The sequence below is a fragment of the Panthera onca genome, chromosome F1 (genome assembly GCF_046562875.1).
Source record: "Panthera onca isolate mPanOnc1 chromosome F1, mPanOnc1 haplotype 2, whole genome shotgun sequence".
NCBI lineage: Eukaryota > Metazoa > Chordata > Mammalia > Carnivora > Felidae > Panthera > Panthera onca.
The window spans coordinates 29,506,510-29,529,115 of record NC_138355.1 but is presented as its reverse complement, the minus strand read 5'-3'; the positions used below and the strand labels follow the sequence as shown (position 1 = coordinate 29,529,115).

General features: G+C 44.4%; 1 protein-coding gene across 8 annotated transcripts in view; it reads left to right on the top strand.

The window, feature by feature from the left end:
- The window catches only part of CACNA1E (calcium voltage-gated channel subunit alpha1 E), a 496,397-nt gene that overhangs the window by 87,445 nt on the left and 386,346 nt on the right, over window positions 1-22,606 (top strand). For all 8 annotated transcript variants that reach the window (XM_081791869.1, XM_081791872.1, XM_078440843.2 and 5 more), the window contains exon 2: window positions 19,151-19,604. In XM_081791869.1, the coding sequence (XP_081647995.1) occupies window positions 19,165-19,604 (440 nt within the window). In that variant the 5' untranslated portion in view covers window positions 19,151-19,164. The remainder of the gene's footprint in view (window positions 1-19,150; window positions 19,605-22,606) is intronic.

Here is a 22,606-nt window from a genome sequence, read left to right as displayed (position 1 = left end):
TACTCCCCAAAATCTACAGATTCAATGTACCCCTATGAAAATATCAATGACATTTTTCATAGAACTAGAACAAATCCTAGAATTTTTATGGAACTACAAAAGACCCCAAATAGTCAAAGCAATCTTGAGCAAGAAGAACAGAGCTGGAGGTATGCTCTCAGATTTCAAACTATACTACAAAACTGTAGTAACCAAAGCAGTATGGTACTGGCGTTGAAATAGACATGTAGATAAATGGGACAAAATTGACAGCTCAGAAATAAACCCACACTTTTATGATCCATTAGTCTAAAGCAAAGGAAGCAAGAATATACAATGGGAGAAAGTGTCTTCAATAAGTGGCGTTAGGAAAACAGGACAGCTACATGAAAAAGAATGAAACTGGACTACTTTCTTGTACCATATACAAAAATAAACTCAAAATGGGTTAAAGACTTAGTATAAGACCTAAAATCATGACATGCCTAAAAGAAAACAGATAGTAAACTCTTTAACATTGGTCTTAGTGATTTTTTGGGGGGTGGGGATCTGCCACCTGAAGTGAAGACAAAAACAAAAGTAAACAAGTGGAACTACATAAAACTAAAAAAAAATCACACAATGACAGAAACTATTAACAAAATAAGGCAGTGTACTGAATGAGAGAAGATATTTGAAAATGATGTATCTAAGAAAGGGTTAACATTCAAAATATATAAAGAACAAAAAAACCCCCAGAATATATAAAGAACTCATACAACTCAATATAAAAAAAATCCAATAAAAATGGGTAGAGGATCTGCATAGACATTTTTCCAAAGAAGACATAGAGATAGCCAATAGGCATGTGAAGATGTTCAACATAATTATCCATCAAGGAAGTGCAAATCAAAACCACAATGAACTATTACCTTACTCCTGTTAGAATGGCTATTACCAACAAGACAAGAAATAGCAAGCACTGGAAAGGATGCAGAGAAAAGGAAACACTTGTGCACTGTTTGGTGGGAATGTAAATTGGCACAGCCACGGTGGAAAACAATATGGAGGTTCCTTAAAAAATTAAAAATAGAAATACCATACAATCCAGCAAGTCCACATCTAGGTATTTATATGAAGAAAACAAAAACACTAATTTGAAAAGACTTATGTACCCCTATGTTCATTGCAGCATCATATTTACAACAGTCAAGATATGGAAGCAAGTTGGGTGTCCATTGATAGATGAATGACTAAAGATGATGCCAGACACACACACACACACACACACACACACACACACACACACACACACACACACGAATACTACTCAATCATAAAACCAAGAATTCTTGCCATGTGTGGCAACATAGGTGGACATAGAAGGTAGTATACTAAGCAAAATAAGTCAGAGAAAGGCAAATACCATATGATTTCACTTATATATAGAATCTAAAAAATCAAACAAATGAATAAACTCATATGAAAAACAAATGAGATAGACTCATAGATACAGAGAACAAACTGATGGTTGCCAGAAGGAAGGGGAGTGGGGGAATGGATGACATAGGTGAAGGGGATCAAGAGATACAGTGTTCCAGTTATAAAATAAATAGGACATGCAATGCAATGTTCAGCCATAGGGAATATAGTTAATAATATTGTAACAACTTTGTATGGTATCATATGATAACTAGACTTACTGTGTTGACCATTTCAAAATGTATATAAGTATTAAATCTCTATGTTGTGTACCTGAAACTAATAAAATATTATGTCAATTATTCTTCATCAAGAAACAATTTTTATTTTTTAATTATTTACTTTTTAAAAGTTTTATTTATTTATTTTGAGAGAGGGAGAGGGAGGGAGGGTCAGAGAGAGAGGAAAAGAGATAGTCCCAAGCAGGTTTTGTGCTGACAATGCAGAGCCTGATGTGGGGCTTGAGCTCATGAACTGTGAGATTGTGATCTGAGCCAAAATCAAGAGTCAGATGCTTAACAAACTGAGTAACCCAGGTGCCCCAAGAAGAAGAAACAATTTTTAAAAATAGTTTATGCTAAAACAGACAAAATCACTCACCACATTCTTATGTAGACAAGGAGTAACATCTCAAGAATTTAAGAAAAAAATTGCAGAAGAGAAATCTTAATATTGAGAAGATTCATTCCATTAACTAATTTTTCCTCTGGGAATTGGGAAAAGACTGGACTCTTTATTTCAGGAGTATAATATACCTGTTCAACCTGGTTTGAAAACCTCTGTAAATGGAAAAACCTTGCGAGCAGAATGGCTGGGACTTTTAGGGTAGTTCAGAGCTCTGAAGATAGGCTTTCTGTCTTTGGATGAGGGAATTGAAGAGCTGACCAGAATACACAGTCAAAAAGGGCAGGGGCCTGTGGGAGCTCTCAGAATGTTTCTGGAAGAGGCAGGAGCACCAGCCCCACCTCAGCACCTCCTGTGCTCCCTTTCTGCTCATTGGATCTCACTAAAATAAATAGCAGTTAGGACTCTTCCCTGGACCCCTCAGCTGCCCAGCATCCTGCCTGGACCAGGTGACTTAATCTCCTCTTGAGCCCACTGGGAAGGCTCCAGAGAAGGAGGAGAGTGAGAGAAGCTTTTGAATGGGTCACATTAATGATGCTTAGAATCCATTTTCAGAAATGGCATCCCTCCCCTTCTGCCTTCTTGTCCTCCCTATCTCCTGCCCAGCTCCTCAGCTCTAGAATCTCCAGGTGCAGGCCTGACCATGGGGTCAGCCCTTGCCCCTCTTGTCCTGCAGGCAGTTCCCATGGGCACTCTCCTGGTTCTCAAAAAGCCCTTGCCCCATTGGCTGGGACAAAGTAACCCTGGAGATCCTGGATGCTCTCCTAGCAACCATGACAGAGCTGGTGGCCACCTCATTTTTGCAGAAACAGGTGCTCCTGTAACAGGAACAAAATCAATTAGCCAGCCTGATGCTAGTGTGCTAATGTTGCCCTATAAATGGCACTTGGCTCAGGAGAGTGACCTCTTCCTCCTAGGCCTCCTATCCCTGTTTTGGTGCTCAGTTTTCCATTGTTGCTTCAACCCCAGACTTCTGTGGGGCTGCACAGGCCACAGGGGTCCTGCAGAGGGCTAACTCTTGACTTCTCTTTATTCTGAAGTCAGTTGTAAAATCAAACGGCTGCCATCTCCACACCTATGAAGACCACAGGCTCTGCCCAGATGCTTCAGCTGAGGGGAGGGTCAGCTTAATTCCCATTTCTCATAAGGTCTCAGGAGTATGAGGAACAACTATTCTTTTCCTCTTTATTTCTTTAAAAACAGGAAAAAGATACAATAAAACTTTAAATTAGGTGATAACACTTTCCTCCTTAAAATATGCTTTCTCACGTTTATCTTATTTGATCCTTATAATCTGTTGGAGGCAAGGGCAGTATCCCCATTTTGCAGATGAGGGAACTGAGGCCCAGAGAGGGGGCTAACTTACTTACTGACATTAAGCTGGTAAATGGCAAAGCTAGGGATGCAGGAAAGAGCAGAAGGGCCAGGAGGACGATCTCTTTTTGTGACTTCTGGAGGGAAATCCTCCTGGCAGCTGGAGCTGGGCTGTGTGTGGGGAGTGCTCTCCCTCCTTGGGCCTCATTGAAGGAGACTGGGGTTCTATGGAGCACTAACACCTCTCTGCCCCCCCACACCCAACCTGGGTCACCTTTCACTGTGACAACCTGGGTTACCTTTCACTGTGACAACTTTCCATTCGGTCTCATTTTCAAGAAAGATGTCTGAACAGCACGGCTGGACCTACTCTTGTATTAGTTTCCAAGGACTTTCACTTTGTCAAGCAAAACGAGGCACCTCTTTTACATCTGTACCCCATCCCTACAGATCAGCTTTTCAGCTAGATCAAAGGGCAAACAGCAACAGAGAGAGAACTAGAAACAGAACTCTCTTCCTTCCAGGTGGTCTTGCTGTGCAGAATATCACTTCAGAAATTCTGTCTACACTACGAGGGTATGACTGTGAGGGAGCATCTCCTCTATGGATTTTAGGTGAACCTTGATCTTTCAGTGAGTCCCCTCAGGCCACCTTCTGAATCCCTTAAACATTCATCCTCATATTGTGCCCTTTGTGCCCTTCTTCTGAAGTTGTGGGAGTTGATTCTTCCCAAAATAACCTGAATCAAAAAGTAATGGCTTGCAGGAAAGTTACAATTAGCTTTTCATTGGGAAAAAAAAGCTCAAAGATTTTTTTTTAAAGGAAGAGGTGAAGGAAGGAAAAGAAGCCACTGAAAAATCTGTGGTCTTCTGAGTCAATTGAGAAAACGCTGAATTATTTCAGTGGAGAGCTATTTCGACAGGAGACGCATTGATTTTTGGCTTCTCTTCATTGTTTTCATTGTTGATTACATCCTCTTTTTCTAGAGTGTCAGCAGTGGGCAGAGGTGAACGAATTACTTTTCCTCACAGTCCATTGATTTCTGTGTTGACACACATTGATTTCAACTCAGAATAAGAAAGCACATCCTAATAGAGCTATCTAAAGTTGGAATAGTTGCCTTGGGGGTTGTGAGATCCCTGTCAATGGAGGTGTTCACACATAGGCTGAATGCCTGTGCAGGGAACATCTAGAGCTGATTTGAGCAGTGACTGGGAGGATAGCTTAGGTAATCTTTAATGTCCTCTATTTCGTGTTCAGCATTAAAACCTTGGATGACTTACTCACTTTAGGTAGAGCCTGCCTGTCAACAAGGACAATGTTTCCCACATGGTGGTATGCTAGATGATTTTCATTGGTGAGGATTTATTATTAAAAACAGGAAAAATGTAAAACAATGAGATATCATTATATACCTGTTATAATGGTAAAAATCCAAAACACTGACAACACCAAATGCTAGCAAGAATTGGTCCAACAGGAACACTCATTCATTGCAGGTGGGAATGCAAAATGGTACGGCTAGTTTGGAAGATAGTTTTGCAATTCCTTACAAAAATAAATATAGTATTACCATGTGATCCAACAATCAAGGTTGTTGGTATTTACCCAAAGGAGCTGAAACTTATGTCCCTACAAAAACCTGTACACCGAAGTTTTTAGCTTTATTCGTAATTGCCAAAACTTGGAAGCAAGACATTTTTCAGTAAGTGAATGGATAAACTATGGTAATCAGACAATGGAGTATTATTCAGGGCTAAGAAGAAATGAACTATCAAGTCATGAAAAGACAGGAAGTGACCTTAAATGCATATTACTAAGTGATAGAAGTCAATCCCAAAAGGCTAAATCCTGCATTATTCCAACTATATGACATTCTCGAAAAGGCAAGACTATAGGAACAGTAAAAAGACAAGTGGTTGCCAGGGGTTGTGGGGGTTAGGAGTGGATGAATAGGCAGAACAATACTTTTTTTAAGGCAGTAAAAATACTCTGTATGATGCTATAGTGGTTGATACATGTTATTATACATTTGTCCAAACCTACAGAATGCAGGCCACCTAGAGTGAACCATAATGTAAATTCTTAAAAAAATTTTTTTTTAATGTTTATTTATTTTGAGACAGAGAGGGAGAGAGAGAGAGAGAGAGACAGAGACAGAGGCAGAGACAGACATGGAGTGTGAATGGGGGAGGGGCAGAGATAGAGGGAGACACAATCTGAAGCAGGCTGCAGCCTCTGAGCTGTCAGCACAGAGCCCGACGTGGGGCTCAAACTCATGGACTGCAAGATCATGACCTGAGCTGAAGTGGGATGCTTAACCAACTGAGTCCCAGGTGCCCCAACCCTAATGTAAATTCTTTACTATGGGTGATTGTAACGTGTCAATGCAGGTTCATCAATTATAACAAATGTACCGCTCTGGTGGGGGGTGTTGACAATGGGGGAAGACTGTGTATGTGTGAGGCAGGAGGTATATGGGAACTCTCTGTGCCTTCCTCTCAATTTTTCTTTGAACCTAAAATTGGTATAAAATATAAAGTCTTAAAAAAACTGAAAAAAAGAGTAAAAATATAATTAGCATATCAGATCATGATTTTATATATATCATTGCCAAGGATGGAGCTAAGACAATCAATGCCATGGTAACCCACATTAAGACTGTACAAATTACAGGTGGAGTCCTAAAACTTGACCTTGAATATTTAAAACCTTCACTGCTGAATTTCTGCCCTGATCGTTCCAAAGAATGGATAGTACAGATGATCCAGATAAATCATATGGAGTTAGATCTACTGTTTCTCTATGCTGTATCTCAGTGCTCTTTTCAGTGATACATTGGAAGCAGATTTGAATTTGCACAGCCACAGAACTCAGGTTATAAAAATGTAGCTTTCATTAGTTCTAGAAACCTGTTTGATTTCTGAGTCCCTAGCTACATTAATGGAAAACAACTTCATTTTTATAAATTCCTGTTTTTGTTAGTTCTGGCCAGAGGTTTTCAGGTTAATTCGCAATTTATCATTCTTTTTAAAAGAATTTTTATAAGCAATCTCTACACCCAGTGCGGGGCTAAAACACAACTCTGAGATCAAGAGTCACGTGCTGTACCGACTGAGCCAGCCAGGTGCAATTAACTAATATTTTGCCCCCCACCTTTTCCTTCTTGGAGCTTACATGCCCTTGTATTGGGGTGGGGCATCAGGCCTATAGACCTGCAGGAGCTGGCTGCAGACTGGCCATGGCTGACATGTAGGTATCCTCCCTGTGAATGGGCATTGGCGTCTTGGCTGCTACAGCAGCTGCACACCCCGCCATGCTGCTGGTCCTTATCTGAACCTTGAGCCCCTTCAGGACAGTTGCAAGATCCCCCTGCTCCTCTTGGTGGGCAGGAGTGTGTGTAACAGATAGGAAATCTTCAGAGATTCTTCTTCACCACTCAGGGGACATGGGAGCTTTAGAGGGTGGGCCCAGGCTATCTCAAGACCTCTCTCCCTGCCTCTGCCCAGGCCTGCCCTCCCTCTGTTTTTCCTTGCGGTGCGTTGAACTCCTACTTACAATAACACGTTCAATGGCTGTCTCTGCCCAAGATTCCAGAGAGGAAGCAGGCACACTTACTGGATTATTATTGTAATAGCTGCCAACTGATCTCCTGGCCTCTTACCTTGATCCCTGACTATTCTCAGTAGTAGCTAGGGTCATGTCATAACTCTGCTTCAAGCCTTCCAGTGGCTTCCCATTTCACTCAGAGCAAAAGGCAAAGGGCCTCTGTGTATCAGCCCTTCCCAGTATGTCTCTGACTCTGTCTCTTGCTTCTCCTGTTGGAGCCACATGGTCTCCTGGCTGCTCCTGGAACATGCTAGGCATGTTCCTTCAATACTGTCTTGGCACCTCCTTTTCTGTCTTCCTGAATATCTGAATTGCTCATGCCTTCTCTTTCTTCAAGTTTACACAAGTCACTTTCTCACTGAGGCCTACCCTGACTGCAACCCACCCCAACTCCCAGCCTCTCTGCCAGGCCCATTCTTACATAATGTACATTCTAAGCTTAAATATCCTATCTTTCAAGCAAACTCTGCAACTCCCCAGTGCCCTTTGTGGACTCTGAAATCACTTATTCTTTGTTCCCATTTGAGCCCTTACCACAGTGGCCTGTCAGGATTGGTTTACTGGTCTGTTTTTGGCCCTAATGCTAGCACAATGCTTGGCATGTAATAGGCGCTCGTCATAAGTGTGTTGTATAAATAAGGGATCAGATGAATGAGTGTGTGATTTCAGTTCATTTAAAAAAAATTAAGGACTGTTGAGAAGATTAGCTAGAAGGCTTACAAAGCCTACAGTATGGTGCTTGGCTCAAAAGGAGTTAATTCATATTTATAATTTATATGCTAAGGAAGGTCTTCTTGCCACAGAGCTTCCATATCGTCTAGAGTTCAACTAGTTCCAGTGAAAATGACACCGATTTTATATAGAAATCAGACTAAAATGCATGGAAAACATGTGTTGGATGGAATGGGCAGTCCTATATTTTTATGGTATCAAGACTAGCAGAGGCCCCTCTTCTTGCCTCATGTCCTTTTATCACTGCCTGGCTGTCAAAGAGCCCACTCTCCCTGGGGCACTGGCACCTTCGATTGTGCGAAGGTATTTCAGTGATTTTGATTTCACCTCTGAGAGCCTGGTGTTGGGGAACTCAAGTTCGAGGTGGGAAAAAAAGGTAGAAGAAAGACAGGGTCAGCTACTTTGGAGCATGTGTGTGGTGATTACATGGTCCAGTCTTTCTGGTGCTTCCCAATTTCATATAATTCTATTTTTTTTCCAACACAGGTAATTATATGAGATGTTCCATATTTGTTAAAACTTTGAAAATCAGAAAAACGTCTTGTTTTCAGACCAGTTTTAATTTTTGGATAAAATTTTCTGTAGTAATGGGGATTTTTTTTTTTTTTTTTTTTTTTTTGTAAAACATTATGGTGAAGACACGCAGGAATTTGGCAACAGCCAGGCGGCAATATCAGGGTCCTGGCAGCTAAAGGGTGGAGGTGTAGTGGCGAGAAAGAGCTCAGGGACTAAGGAAGGAGTTGGAAAGACCCCAAGCTCGTTTTGTCCATTTCTTTCTTGTTTCATCCCAGAGCAGAGCAGTTCCTTGATTCTTGTCACATGATGCCATGATCTCAAGTGTCACTTCCCCTTTTCCACACACCTGGGCAGTCCTGTGATCATCCTGCATGGTGCTGCCTGGGGATGCCTGGGACTCTGTGCCATGCCAAGAGCATGCTCTGCTCCCACGAAGTGCTGTGCTTATTTAGAGTGTCCCATTGACCATGGCTCTACATCTTCTACACAGACCTGTATAAAGCACAGAGCCAAGCCTGTGGGAGGACTGGGTAGAATCTGTCATAAACGTGCAGGACTTGTTACCCCCTATACATACAGGTACACGTACATACAACCACTGAAACATGCAGATGCTCAAAGAAAGAAGAAAAGGAAGGAAGGAAGGAAGGAAGGAAGGAAGGAAGGAAGGAAGAAAAGCCAAGACGCAGATGGTCTTGTACTTAAGAGATAGGACCATTCGAAATCCCATTCACTTATTTTTTTTTAATGTTTATTTATTTGTGAGACAGAGAGAGACAGAGCATGAACGGGGGAGGGTCAGAGAGAGAGGGAGACACAGAATCCGAAGCAGGCTCCAGGCTCTGAGCTGTCAGCACAGAGTCTGACATGGGGCTCGAACTCACGGACTGTGAGATCATGACCTGAGCTGAAGTTGGACGCTTAACCGACGGAGCCACCCAGGCACCCCAATCCCATTCACTTTCAAGTGAAGAGACATTGGATGAGGAATCAGATATTGAAGTCCAGATTCAGTGTTTACTAGCTAGGTGACTTTAGGTAAGTTTCTGTTATTAAATGAGAATAGTAATAATATTTATCTTATAGGGTGGTTAATAAACATGAATTTCTAGTCCTGAATATGAGTCCAATTAAGTGAAAGTTATCATTACCATTGTTATTGTCTTAGTACTACCATTATTAGAGCCCAGTTGGTACAGTGGGTGACAGAATGGCATTTGGGGTCAAACATGGATCAGTTGCTCTACCATTTAACCACAGTATGAACCTAACATTGGGGATATTAATTAGCCCTTTTAAGTCTTAGTTTTCTCATTCATAAAACTTTTCATAAGACCTTTTCAAGAATTAAATGAATTCTTTAAATGATTTATTCCATGAAAGTCCCTTGCTGGAATATCTAGCATAAAATAAAAATTCAATAAATATTAGCCATTATATTTATTGATGATAATGATGATGGTGGTAGTGCCTACTATGACCACTAAATCCTTTTATACTGTATTTAGTTGCAACAAGTCCTTTTCCATACAATCCAATGCAGTGTTTCCTTCCCTACCTAAAACATACTGCTTGCTCGATTGGATTTAACTTTATTCTATTTGGGTTAAGTCATTTTCCCATTATACCAAGGATTCTTAGAATTAAAATCCTAGTCTCGAGAATTTTATGCAAGACTTAAGTCCCAATGTCTATGTATAAAAGATGAATTACAACCAAAACATATATGGAGGAGTGTGAGGAGACTTTCCCCCTGCTGTGATCAAAACAATTAAGTGGTTTTGTGGGCTTGTGGAGTAGTAAATCTTATCATTGTGTAGAGCATGTGGGGGCCCCTTCAGTTAGTATATTTGGGGTAGAAGTAACAGAAAACGTAACTCCAACAAATAGGCTTTAACCATCAGGGTCTGTATTGCCTCATATTGCTAGTGGTGTAGAGGAGGGGTGGCTTCCAGGTTGACTGAATCTGGTGGCTTTATTTCCATTGCTTGTGATCGTCTTGGCCCTGCTTTTCTGCAGGTGGCAGCTTCATTCTTAGGTTGGTGGAGAGGTAAACAGCTCCACTGTTTACATCTGTGCGGGACGACAAGGCACTTCCCCCAAAATCTTTCCTTACAAGTTGGGAGAATTTTCCTAAAAGCCCCAGTAAGCTTTACTTCATATTTCATTGGCCTTAAATGGGTCATGTGCCCTCCTCTTACTTCATCACTGGTGAAAGGATGGGATTCTCCAGACTGGCTTAATCTAACCAGAATCCACCCTGGAGCCCATTGCCCACACTGTACAGATACTTCACAAGGGTGGGGAATGGCAGGGTCTTGAAGAGGTAACCATAATGCTTGCTACAAGTTTTCTTTTTAAGGGTTTTTATTTTTATTTTTTATTTTAGAGAGAGAGAGAGAGAGCATAAGTGGGGGACAGAGAGAGAGAGAGAGAGAGAGAGAGAGAGAATCTTAAGCAGTCTCCATGCTGAGCAGAACTCAATCCCACGACTCTGGCATCATAACCTGAGCTGAAATCAAGAGTCAGACGCTCAGGTGACTGAGCCACCCAGGCGCCCCACTATGAGTTTTCTTTTTAGTTTATTGGAGGTATGCAGGCGCTTTCAATTTGGTTGTAATTGTTGGTCTAATCTTACAAGTGCTCTGTGTCATATTGCACAACTCCAAGGGGCACCAGTCTGAGTTGCACACGTGGGATTGCCCACACTGTACTCTGTTGTGTATTTATTGAGCAAAAAATCCTTCAGGTCATGTTATCCCTAGAAATGCAAATTTTGTTCTCAATGAATTCTTTGGCTTAAAAAACAGGTTAATTATAATATCATTATTAGTAGTTATGTGGTGAACTACACAATAAATGACCAGAAAGAAAATGCATAAAATTGAACACAGAGTACAGAGATTTTGGTACAATGAAGGAGAGAGTATAAAAGCTTTCAGAAACCAGATGGGCTCTGGAGTCATCGGTGTGTCCTTCTTCCATTCCACTGGTGTCTGAATGTCCAGCTCATAACCTGTCATCTTTCTACGTGTTGGCGGGCTTCTTTGTATCTTCCATATCTTTGATCACAGCTGAGGAGGTGGCTGGACAGAGGCTGGGCTCTGACACAGGTCTGACATCTGGACTTGACCCCTAGGAGGAGCCAGCCCCAGCAGACAGATGCGGCAGAGCTTAGGATCTGGAATGGACAGCCACCACCATAGGGGCTCATGCCTGGCTAACATGCAAAGCCCTTAGGGGTATAGGCTTTTCCTTCTTCCTGAGGCCACACTATGGAGACCTTGAATGCCGGGCTCAGAGCTTTGCACTTGTTTCTCTATGTGGCATTTCAGACTGGCTCTCCCAGTACAAACAGAGTTCCCTGCTTCCAGCTGAAGAGTGAGGGACTGCTGCTGAGCTGGTGTCTTTGCAAGCACGCACTGGTATTGGGACTCTGATCAGAGAAGAGATTCTATCTGGCTGCACCAACGCTGCTATCTCCCACCCATAACTTTACCACGGCAGTAACTTACTCTTATTTAAAAGAGGGCTTCTTAGGAAATCAATTCAAGTAATCTGGGTCTGCATAGGTGGGAAGGATATTATCAGGCTCTAGTTGAAGACTCCTGGTGCTCCTGAGACTGATACTTGAGAAGTGTTTTGATGGAAATGAGGCTAGTGGAGAAGTTTCTGCAGCATTGTGGATTGAGTTGTCTGAGCCTGATGCTGCAGTGGTTTGGACAGATACCTTTCAGAGACCTGTGGTCTCTTAGATGTTTGCCCACCAGGCCTTCTTTGTCCCAGGTCAGGCAGTTGTGGACCTTGACTCTGTTTCCGCAAGTCCAGTGGGGTGGAAATACTTGTTTTTCTCCCGCTGTAACCATTACTGACTCCTGGTGGGTGTTTTTTCCAGACACTATCTGAGGAGTGGTATCCTGTTCTTTGTTTTCTACTCCCTTTCAGGTCCTCAGAAAAAGGACTTGTTTTGTCTTTGTCTATCTGTCTGTCTGTTTTATCTGTGTGCTTTAGGGAAATAGAAGGACTAAGAGAAGTAATAAATTCCAGAAAAGTCACAAATGCTCAAGGAATCTCAAGATAGTCTTGCAGAAGTAATTCTTACTTTATATTAAAAAGTAACTGTGCTAAAACATTTTTTTTTAATTCTGCTAGGTCTAACCTCTTGTGTTTCCTCCTGGACTCCTGTTGTGATATCATAAAGAGTTTCCAGTGCCTTTCTCAGTTCCCAGTACATAGTAGGTGCTCAATAAATATTTGTTGAATGAATCTGTTGTCTTTTTCTGATGATTTCTGCACATCATGTATTAAGTTCCCTTTCCTTATTAAAGAGTTTTCCTTCCCTCTTTAAGTCGGGCAGATCCTGTGGAGGTTTGAAGCAGCTTCTAAAGCAGAATAGTAAAGATGAATATTTAAGCAAATTGGAAAGTTGCAGGTAAAAGCCCCTTAAAACCACTTCTATCCACTCAGTGTAGTTGTAAGGTTTTTTGCAGAAGGTAACTCTTAAAGAGGACTAATGTGCCACGTAGCAAAATTGTAGTATGGGAGACTGCATAGTGTCTTTTCTCTCTGCTTCCTGTCCCTGCCCTCTCTTTCCCATGCATTCCTTCCTTTTATAACTATTTACTGAATGCCTATAAGGGCTAGGTGCTAGGGGTACAGTGCTGAATAAAGCAAGTGTGGTTTCTGCCTTCATGTAGCTAAAAGGCCAGTGTGGGAAGGCGTGCCATTAATCAAATGACTGTAGAGATAGATATGTCTATGATGTGAGCTTGCTCTGTAATTTATTAGGACTCACCCACAGTATACATTTTTGAGGTCTTGTTTTCCAAATCATCAAGATCCTTTGGTGAATCGATCATTTGTCACAGTGTTTAGGGTTTCTCCTTTTACATAAAATATATCTGTTTACCTGTGTCTGTATATATTATGATGTTGCTAATTTCCAGCAGTTAATTAATACCCCACTAAATTGGCCAATATTCAGTGTATTTGATATATTTGTTTCCAGAGACTATCTGGAATATGTGGAATATATGGCTTTGTGTTACTTTTGGGGTTATATCACAATACAGATATTATAGTGTAATGGAGATTGCTAGTGCTTATTAGTACTAGTTTTCTCCTCTTCTTACTTGGCATGTAAGTAAACTCACAGTCTCCAGGTTCTTTCCCAGATGCTATCTCATTTGATTCCCACCACAGACTTCTGTAGGACAGATTATATTATTATCCTCATGGAAGAAACTGACCTACAGAAGAGAAGAGAGTTGCCAAAGGTTACTTGACTAGCAAGTGGAAGAACTGTACCCTGAACCCTGAGATTCTGACACCAGATCATGGGCTCTTTTGACTCCTCCATAGGGACTCTGGCAGACTTAGTGATCATTCCATATTTGAAGCAGAGTGTTTTCCTTGGTCTTGGTTTACATTCAAGATGAACCAGCCTGTCAAATTGCAGTTGGACATTAGCCCGTCCTTGAACAGTCACCATAACAACATAGACATATGGAGAAGAATGTGGGATGGGCAAAACCGATGCCAGTCTAGGCAAGGATAGAGTTTTGCAGGGAGTGGGGGTGGGTCAAGGAACTCCTGGATATGTAGATATAGACTGAAGATGGGTGAGAGGGACACTGTCCCAGGGGCATTTAATATCCTAATTCATCCAGGACAACACCTCTTACCAACTTAGCACAACCTCTCATAACTACTTAGTGCTTTTAGGACAGTGTTTCTTAAGACATGATTAATAGAGGAGATGTTTATTGAAACTACAGATTCCTGAGTGCACCAAAGAACTATTGCATGAGAATCTCTGGAGGGAGGTCCCAGGAATCTGCATTTAAAAACCAGCAGTGAAGATGATTCTGGGGTACACTAAAGCTTGAGCACCACAGTCTTGGGAGGTCACAGTGAATGAAAATAACATATAGCTTTTGTTCCTCCCTTGTGGTTGGGTAGCAAGCTGACTCAGAAAAGAAAAATCCCTGGATGAATATTTCTGCACCAGGAATGTCTCCTCTCTGAACAGGTGGGTGAGGATGATGAATAGGGTCAGTCTCTGCCTTCCCTTTTGCTTTACAGAAAACCCATGAACCCTATCGGTTCTCATCTCTAGAGAATCGTTTTTAGAGAGGAACTCAACGTGGCATCTCAATCGTGTAGTGTCGCATTTTTAAAAAATGTTTCCTCCTTGTGATTTTTCACTTCTAATAGTTAGGGAATGGGATCCTTCTGCCCTCTTCTTGTGCAGGGCAGACAGAAGGAACAAAGCCAGGAGAGCTTCAGGGCCACCACTCACCTTTTAGTACCATCAGTCTTATTTCTGCCCACTGTCTCCCAGCCTGTGCTAGGTGGTGTTTGCAGTGGAGACTTCCTCCTCATTGTAGGACTCAAGACTTTCAGGGTATGAAGACAGTACATTCACAAGAGCATAGGCTTTGTTGACTTACTGGTGTATCTATTTTTCAGAAGGTGGCTTGAGGATGCACATGTTCTGGAGAAATGAGAAAGTGAGCAGTGGAGGGGTGGGAGTGGGATGGACATGAACCCAATGAGAGAAGGATGCATGTCCTCAATGTGGTAGACTCCCCTGCTGGGCCTGGGAGGCATGGACAAGCCAATGGGATGCATAGGCCATTATTTCTGAAGTAATCAAAAGTAGACAAATAAAAATTAAAACTGATACTGTATAAAGGGAAGGATGGTGCAAATGATGTAATATTTCTCCGTGGAGGAATATCTCGACTCCAACACTGGAAGGCAGAGAGGAGTGAAGATTTTGGAGGCAGGCAGGAGTGGCTCAAGTGGCTTTGGCAGTGCTACATGCTTGGGGTGGGGGTGGGAAGGAGATCCCTTACCCTGCTACTCTGTGTGGACTGACAAGCAAGGGAACAGTTTTTAATGGGGCTACTGGGTTTCAGACATGTCATTTTTCCTCCTTAGGACCGCTGTAATTAAAAATCCCATCCCTAGAGTGCCTGGGTGGCTCTTAGGCATCTGACTCTTGATTTTGGCTTAGGTCGTGAAGTCATGGTTTGTGGGTTTGAGCCCCATGGTTAGTGCAGAGCCTGCTTGGGATTCTCTGTCTCCCTCTCTCTATGCTTCTCTCTCTTTCCTTCTCTCTCTCTCAAAATAAACAAATCAAAAAAATTCTATCCTCTGCCCATTAGCCAAACAAAGCAATAAAGAATAAGAAGAGGGGCGCCTGGGTGGCTTGGTCAGTTGAGAGTCCAGCTCTTGATTTCCGCTGGGTCACGTAATCATGGTTCATGGGACCAAGCCCCACATCAGTCCCAAGGCCTGATTGGGATTCTGTCTCTCCCTCTCTTTCTGCCCCTCCCTTGCTCACTTGAATGCACAGGTACATTCTCTCAAAATAAATAAAGAAAAAAAAAAAAAGAAAAAGAAGAGAGGTGGATAGAAAGCAAGGGTTAGAGGAATGAGATGGGTGCCCTTGGAGATTTCATTAGCTTATTCTTGGGCTAGTATCTCAGAACAGCAAGTCCTGTTTTCTTTCCATTAGGGGCTGGGGCTGGGGGCCACAGGACACCAACTTTGCCCTCAGGAAGCTTCTCATTTAGTATGTCCACCCGTGATTCTGTTTTATGGGTCTCCATTTCCTCTTTTTGCCCGCTGCTGTAGAACCTGCCCCCATGGACATAGACTGAGTAACAATGATGGAGTCCAAGAGATGCAGTTGAAAGAGCAAAGTTTACAAAAGTTTATAAATAAAGTTCTATGAGAATACAGTCACACACATTTGTTTACATATTATCTGTGTTCATGCTATAAGAACAGAGTTTGAGTAGTTGAACAAAAATTACATGGCCTGCAATATGTAAACTATTTATTATCTGGTCTTTATAGAAACAGTCTGCCAGCCCCTCTAGATCTAGAGATCTCACACTGTATTTAAATGCTTAGCCTTGAAGTGAAATACATCACTCTACTCGCAACTCATTGGCCAAAGTGGTCACGTGACCCCACTCAACCACAGGGGCCAGGAAGTGCATGCTACTATGTGCCCAGGATGGAGGATGACCAGAATATTTGGCAAACAGTTCTAATGGCCACCACAACAGCCTACTATGTGTTGAACTCAATACTAGGTTCTGGATATAGAAAGATAAGACTTGAGGAAGTCCAGGGATGCCAGAACTTTGGGGCTGGGTGGGGGGAAGACTAAGTATAGAGTACACTCGAATATCCTTCCCTGGAATATGTAGACTCCAACTCACCTAAATTGCCTGAGATAATAAATGTTTTCTCAGTTTGATGATAGCCAGAGCAGGAGACTGGCCGGCTTGTCAGGCAGTGGGGGTGACAGATTCCCTTGATGAACATTTATATCAATAATAGAAGGGTTGTTTAACAGGAATTCTTAAAGGAAAGATGAGATAATTTCATGTTTTGATATTCGTAAAATTGATTCCGTTGAAGTGGAGCTCTGCAGTGCATATTATTGCTGCTGTAATTTTGGCAAAGATGTGATTCAGATTGGCAAAGTGTCTGGGAAAGGGAAATCCAGTAAGGAGACAGAGAGGGTGGGGTGGGCCAGGAAGCAGATGCCAGGAGCCAGGTCCCGGTGGCCTGGCGAGAGCTGGGAGGGTGGCCCAGGAATCTCAGCCATGTAGGACCATGAGGGAGAGGAGGCTCCTGGTGGCAGAACCGGAGGTTGCTTGAGTTTCTGGTAGTGCTGAAGCCTGGCAGAGGGAGTGGGAGCACCCCAGGGAGGGGTGCGTGCATGTGTGTGGTGAGGGAGAGACATTTAAACATCGTAGGAATGAAGGATAAATTTAAAATCCATCAAGCAGAGTTGAGACAGAATGACAATGTGAAGAACATGAATCACTCTTTCTAGGGACCCACCCAACTGTTTGCAGTTCTGAAATGTATTTTTCCCGTCATTTCTCTTCCCTACCGAGCTTATCCTGGACCCTTACCTTCCTTTCCTTTTGCTCCTTTGACCCGGACTTGGTGGCCGAGTATCTAGCACTGACCAGCACGTTCCCAGAACCTCCAGCCCAGCATCACCGAAGCCTTGGGGTATGGTGCTGGCAGGGCTGGGAAGAGCAGGCCAGGTGCTAGAGATACTGGCAGGGACAGAAGAGGAGGATATCGTAAGGTCCTCTCTCCAGGGAAGTCAGGTCTATTCAGTGTTCACATCAGGCTTTATCACACAGGCAGGAAGATCATCCTGGCTTCTTCTTGTCTACCTGCTACTTTAGTGTGATGTGGGGGTGGCTGGGAGAGGCATCTATTTATTCTGTTTCATGTGGTAGAGCAGTGTGGTCAATATAGTGGGAAAAACTATGAGCCAGGACTTGAAACCTGAGCTCTCTCCCAGCTCTGACTTTGAGTGGTGATGTGACCTGGGGCAAGTCTCTATCTCTCTGCACATCAGCGTCCTCACTGACAACATGGTATGGCTACACCACAAAGATTCCACTTTAGTATTCGCTATTTTTGAGACTTTCAGTTCAGACCAGGGGAGGTGGTGGGGGTTCTGGAGGGTAGCATTCTGGAAAGATGCCTCCCTAGGGGGCCTAGCACAGTCCCCAGTGCACACTAAGCACGGTTGAGTGATCTGGATACCAGGCCTTTTCTGAGCATGTAGAGCATGTGGCACTGCTTAGTGCCAAGGGGCGTGTGTGTGTGTGTGTGTGTGTCACTTGTGGTCACTAGTGGTGTGGCTTGGAATGTGGGTGGGGAGGAGGCCAAGAATTCAGGTGTTGGGCTCTTGGCTGGGAAGGAGATAGTAAGAAGATATCTCAAAAAGGTCCTCTTGTATCAGAAGGTCTGTCCCCCAGACCTCAGACTTATCAAGGGAGCTCTCCATCCTTGAGTTCCCTGAATCCTCTTTGCACATGCTCTTCCTTTTGTCTGTAATCTGGTCCCATTTCTCACCTGGCAAGCTCTGTTTAAATGCAGAATGAGGGCCATTTCCTCCACATAGCCCTTCCGGCCACCTCCAAGTGGGTTTCCGTGTCCCTACTGTGAGCTCCTACAGCAATCAGGCCTGCCTCAATCAGAGCACATCATGTTGTGTGGTCAAAATCGATGTTCTTCCCGTTTCTCCCACGAGGAGGATATGGACTAAATCCAGCTCATGTTAGTGTGCCCAGTCCCTGGCACAGTGCCTGGCACATGGTAAACCCTGTCGGTGTGGACTGAATGAGTACATCTTTCAGAGGCAAATCTGGCCACATCCTCCTTGGCATGGAAAAGGGAAAGGAGGCTCAAAGATGCTAGCAGAGGCATCTGATTCTACACCTGCTCCCCAGATCCTGCGGTGGATGTGCATTAGGAAAGGAGGAAGGAACCTGTACATGGGATCCAGTTCTCAACGCTAGGTTGCCTGTGTCTTGTCCTGGGGAGAGAGTGTTAGAATCAGGGCAGCAGGTGGTGGGTGGGGTTTCCCCAGAGGACGTGGGACACTAGGGAAAGGGTTAGAGAGATTCTTTCACTACAAATGGGAGAGAACAGCCAGCTAGCTTGTCTGAAGTTGGGGCGAGGACAGCCTTTGGTATTCTCTCCTTGTAGCAGTACCCTGAGACATTCATCACTATTGCACATGACTGTTGCTGTAACTTCCGTCTTCTACACTAGCCTGTGAAGTTCTTGGGGCAAAAATCAAGTGTACTTTGTTTAACTCTGGGTAACTCAGCACCTGGCACCCAGCCTGGTCCACAGTGGATTCTTCTGAGTTCAGTGATCATTTACAGAGTTCCTACTGTGTGCCAGTTTCTGGACCAGGCCTGGGCCATAGCACCGAGTCAGCCCAAAGCCTTGCTGTGAAGGACGACTTCATTAACCTCTTTCTCTTCTCTATTTCCCTCTTGCCCGCCTCTCCCTCCCCCCCCCTCCCCGCCCATCCCGTCTCCCTTCTGTCTCTCCCGCCTCCCCTGCGCAGAGCAATGTTCTGGGATGGTGCCGGAGATGCGTGGACCGAGCCCAGGCCGCAGGCTGCCCGAGCCCGCCCCCTGCCCCGCCGCAGGCGGGAACCCTGAGCCCTGGGCCTTGGGCCGCCGCCACCGCCACGTCCTAGCCCTGCCTGAGGAGGAGGCATGGCGGCCCCAGCAGTGCGCCCTGCTCGAGGCCGACGCCTCGGACGAGGTGGGCATGCTGCCCGCCTCCCCGCGTGCCGTCGCCGCGGGCTTCGACAACTTCTTCCCGGTGCAGGAGGGCGAGGGCCCCGGCTGGGAGGGCGGCGCGGCCCTGGAAGCTGGCTCCAGCCCGTTCCTCCCGGTGAGCCCCGAGGTGATGAAGCGGCGGCGCGGGGGGCTCATCGAGCAGCGCGACATCATCAAGGCCCACGAGGCGCACAAGATGCAGAGCACCCCGCAGGCCCGGCGCAAGGAGTGGGAGTGAGTACGGGAAGGTGGGCGCGGGTGGCGGGGGCACGGGGGCTGGCCCAGTGCGGCGGCGGGGAGGATGGGGTGCGCGTGGCCCTGCCGGGGCGTCCAGTGGGAAAGGGTGGGCCCAGGGAGGCAGGTGCCTTTGTCTCTGCTGCCGCTCAAGAGGGATTTGACCCAGGGAGAGAGGTCCCTGGGGTCAGCCACAATCTCACTAACCAGCTGTAGGCTGCATTCACCGTCACTGAGGTCTACAGCCGTCAGATGGGGGCAGTCACGCCTGCCCTCTAAAGCATACCTGTTTACTGAGATCTGGAGAAAGAGCTGGGGTCTGTGTCACACTCTGAGCTTCCCTGAAAAGAGGAGCTGTATAAAGCCGGGAGAAGCCACCAAAGCATGAATGAATCATCCGTCACCTTTCCTTCTGGAATGTAGCCAACCCTGCTCTTTCTAAGGTCAGCTTTGGGTGAATGATTACATTTTGGGGCACGTCTTCAGTGGTGGAAGAGATTGTGGCCTCTGTGACTTTATCACTGATCATTTTGGGGAGAGCAAAAGGATTTATGTTCTTAGACTGCCTTTAACCCAGTTCATACCTGTTGGAAACTTAGGCTTCATTCCAAGGAATCCTACATTAAAGGGAGATAGGATTTCATTTGATTCTCAATTGGTGCTCCAGGTTTACACCCCACCTAGGGACTTTGTTTTGTCCTTTGGATGCCAGTGTATATTTTGCACGTTTGCATGTCTTGTGGTTTGTATGTCTTTAGCTCCTCTTCCTTAGACTGTTGAGTTGTTAAATGTCATCAGGTGCAAAAAGGCAAATAATCAATGTGTTTTGATGGTGATGGTCATGGTAGGCTTTATCTAACTGGTTTCAGTGGACATTCTAGGTGGTGCCAAGGGGTGTAGATTAGCTGATCTCTGGATGTCTTTTCGTATGGATGTTAAAATATTTATTGGCTCATTCATTCATTCATTCATTCATTCAGTGAGCCCTGATATGTGCCAGGCTCCTAGGATTTAGATAGGAGTCGGGCATCCAGCATTCAACTTCTCTCCTGTTGTTCACCTCCAAGTACTGCTGGTCTTTAAAACCCTACATAGCTCTAAGAGCCAGGCAACATCCTAAGCACCTATATTAATTTATGTTAATCCTCACCATTACTGTGAGATAGGTACAGTTATTATCCATGTTTAACCAGTGAGGCACAGAAAAGTTAGGCGACTTTCCCAAAGTCACTCCAATAATAACTATGTTGTTACTGTGATTTGCTATTGATTCATGATTTGAACCCTGGCAGTCTGGTTCTCGAATTCATGCTTTCCACAATGGCACAGGACCTTTCCTTCCAGTTCCCACAGTATTTAACTTCTATCTCAACCACCAATTGAGATGCCACAAGAGCACCGACTTGGGGGTTAAGAGACTTGGGTCTAATTCCCAGGGTGACCAAACTAGTGGTATGATGTCAAGTCAGTTACCTCATGGCTTTGAAAAATGAGGAGGAGAAAGTAGACTGTGGAAATACTGTGCAGCTCTGATAGTTGGTATTTCTTCATATTCAGAAGTATTATATTTTTCTGTACCTCTGTCTTGTTTTCCTAAGAGGGTCTGAACGATTCGAGGGCAGAGACTCTTAACATTTTTCATGTCACTCAGTGCCTGTCATATGGCCTAACTCAAGAATGTCTATAATACTCACTGAAAAACTAGCTTCACCATGACTAGCAATGCATGAGTAACTCTTATGTCTTTCTTAAAGTTAAACTTTTGCTAGTTGGGGGATATCAAGGTCTAGTAGCAGCCAACTACTTGGAGTAGTGGTGGGGATGGTTGGGAGACTGCTTTCACCTGGACAGGTGCATAAGGAAGTGAAACAGGGCAGACACATCAATGGCCTGGGGGCATGTCAACCTTCCTGAGTGTGGCTGTGGAGGAATTGAGAAGGAGGGGTCAGGGAAATAGGAGGGAAGCCAGAGAGTAAAGGGACAAGGAAGTGAAGAGAGGCATGTGTTCAGAAGGAAGGAGTCATCATCTGTGTAGGAGGTTGCTGAAAGGGCAAATAAAATGAGGATTGAGAAGGGATTACTGCTTTCAGCAATATGGAGGTGACCTTAGTGGGAGCAGTTTCAGTAGGGTTATGGGCCCAGGGTCCAGGTGGAATGGGTTGAGGAGAAAGTGAGAGATGATGGAGATGGTGATGTTACCCGACTCTCTGCCCTGCAACACTCACAGCCTCATCGCTGCAGCCCATATGTAGGCCTCCATGGTTAATATCATCATGCCTTTTTTCCTTACCATCCAAACTCCATCCTCATATGGCTCTCCATGCCTTAATCTGACCCACTTCCTGCTCCTTACCAGCTCCCCAGACCCTAATATTACATTGTCTGGAACTCATTCCATCATCAGAAAATTCTTCTACATTCTCCCACCTTCTCTGGACATTCCCGTTACCTCCTTGTTCTAACTGGTACCTGCCTCTCCCCCCGCAAGAACATGGCTTGATGAGCAGCTGCCTCATGTGGTGGTTGCCTTTCCTCCCACACTTCCTCATACTCTTGAGCCTGGAGGTGGGGTAGGTGGCTCCTTCCTCCCTATTATTGCTTCCAGACCATTATTCCTCACGCCTGTCCTAAAATGCCAGCTCTGGAGCTCATGTCATCATACAATAGCACCTGCTACTCTTTCTTGAAGCCATCTACAGACTCCCAGGTCACTCCCCTTCATTCCAGAAAGATTTTAGCTCTCGGTTTACCACCTGTCTCCCATCTCCTCTCTTGTCATCAGTCTTGGTGATTTTTGTATCCACTTAAATGATCTCTGTGGGACCCTGGCCTCTTGGATCCTTAATCTCTTTTCCCTGATGATTTTCCCTCCATGTTTGCTGCCAAGACCTCACTTGCATGGCCTGCCTGGACCTTGTAACGGGCATGGCTCCCTAATCTCAGTTTCAACCATCCTGTTGTCTGGCCACCACCTCTTTTATGTCCAGTTCACTCCCTCTAAT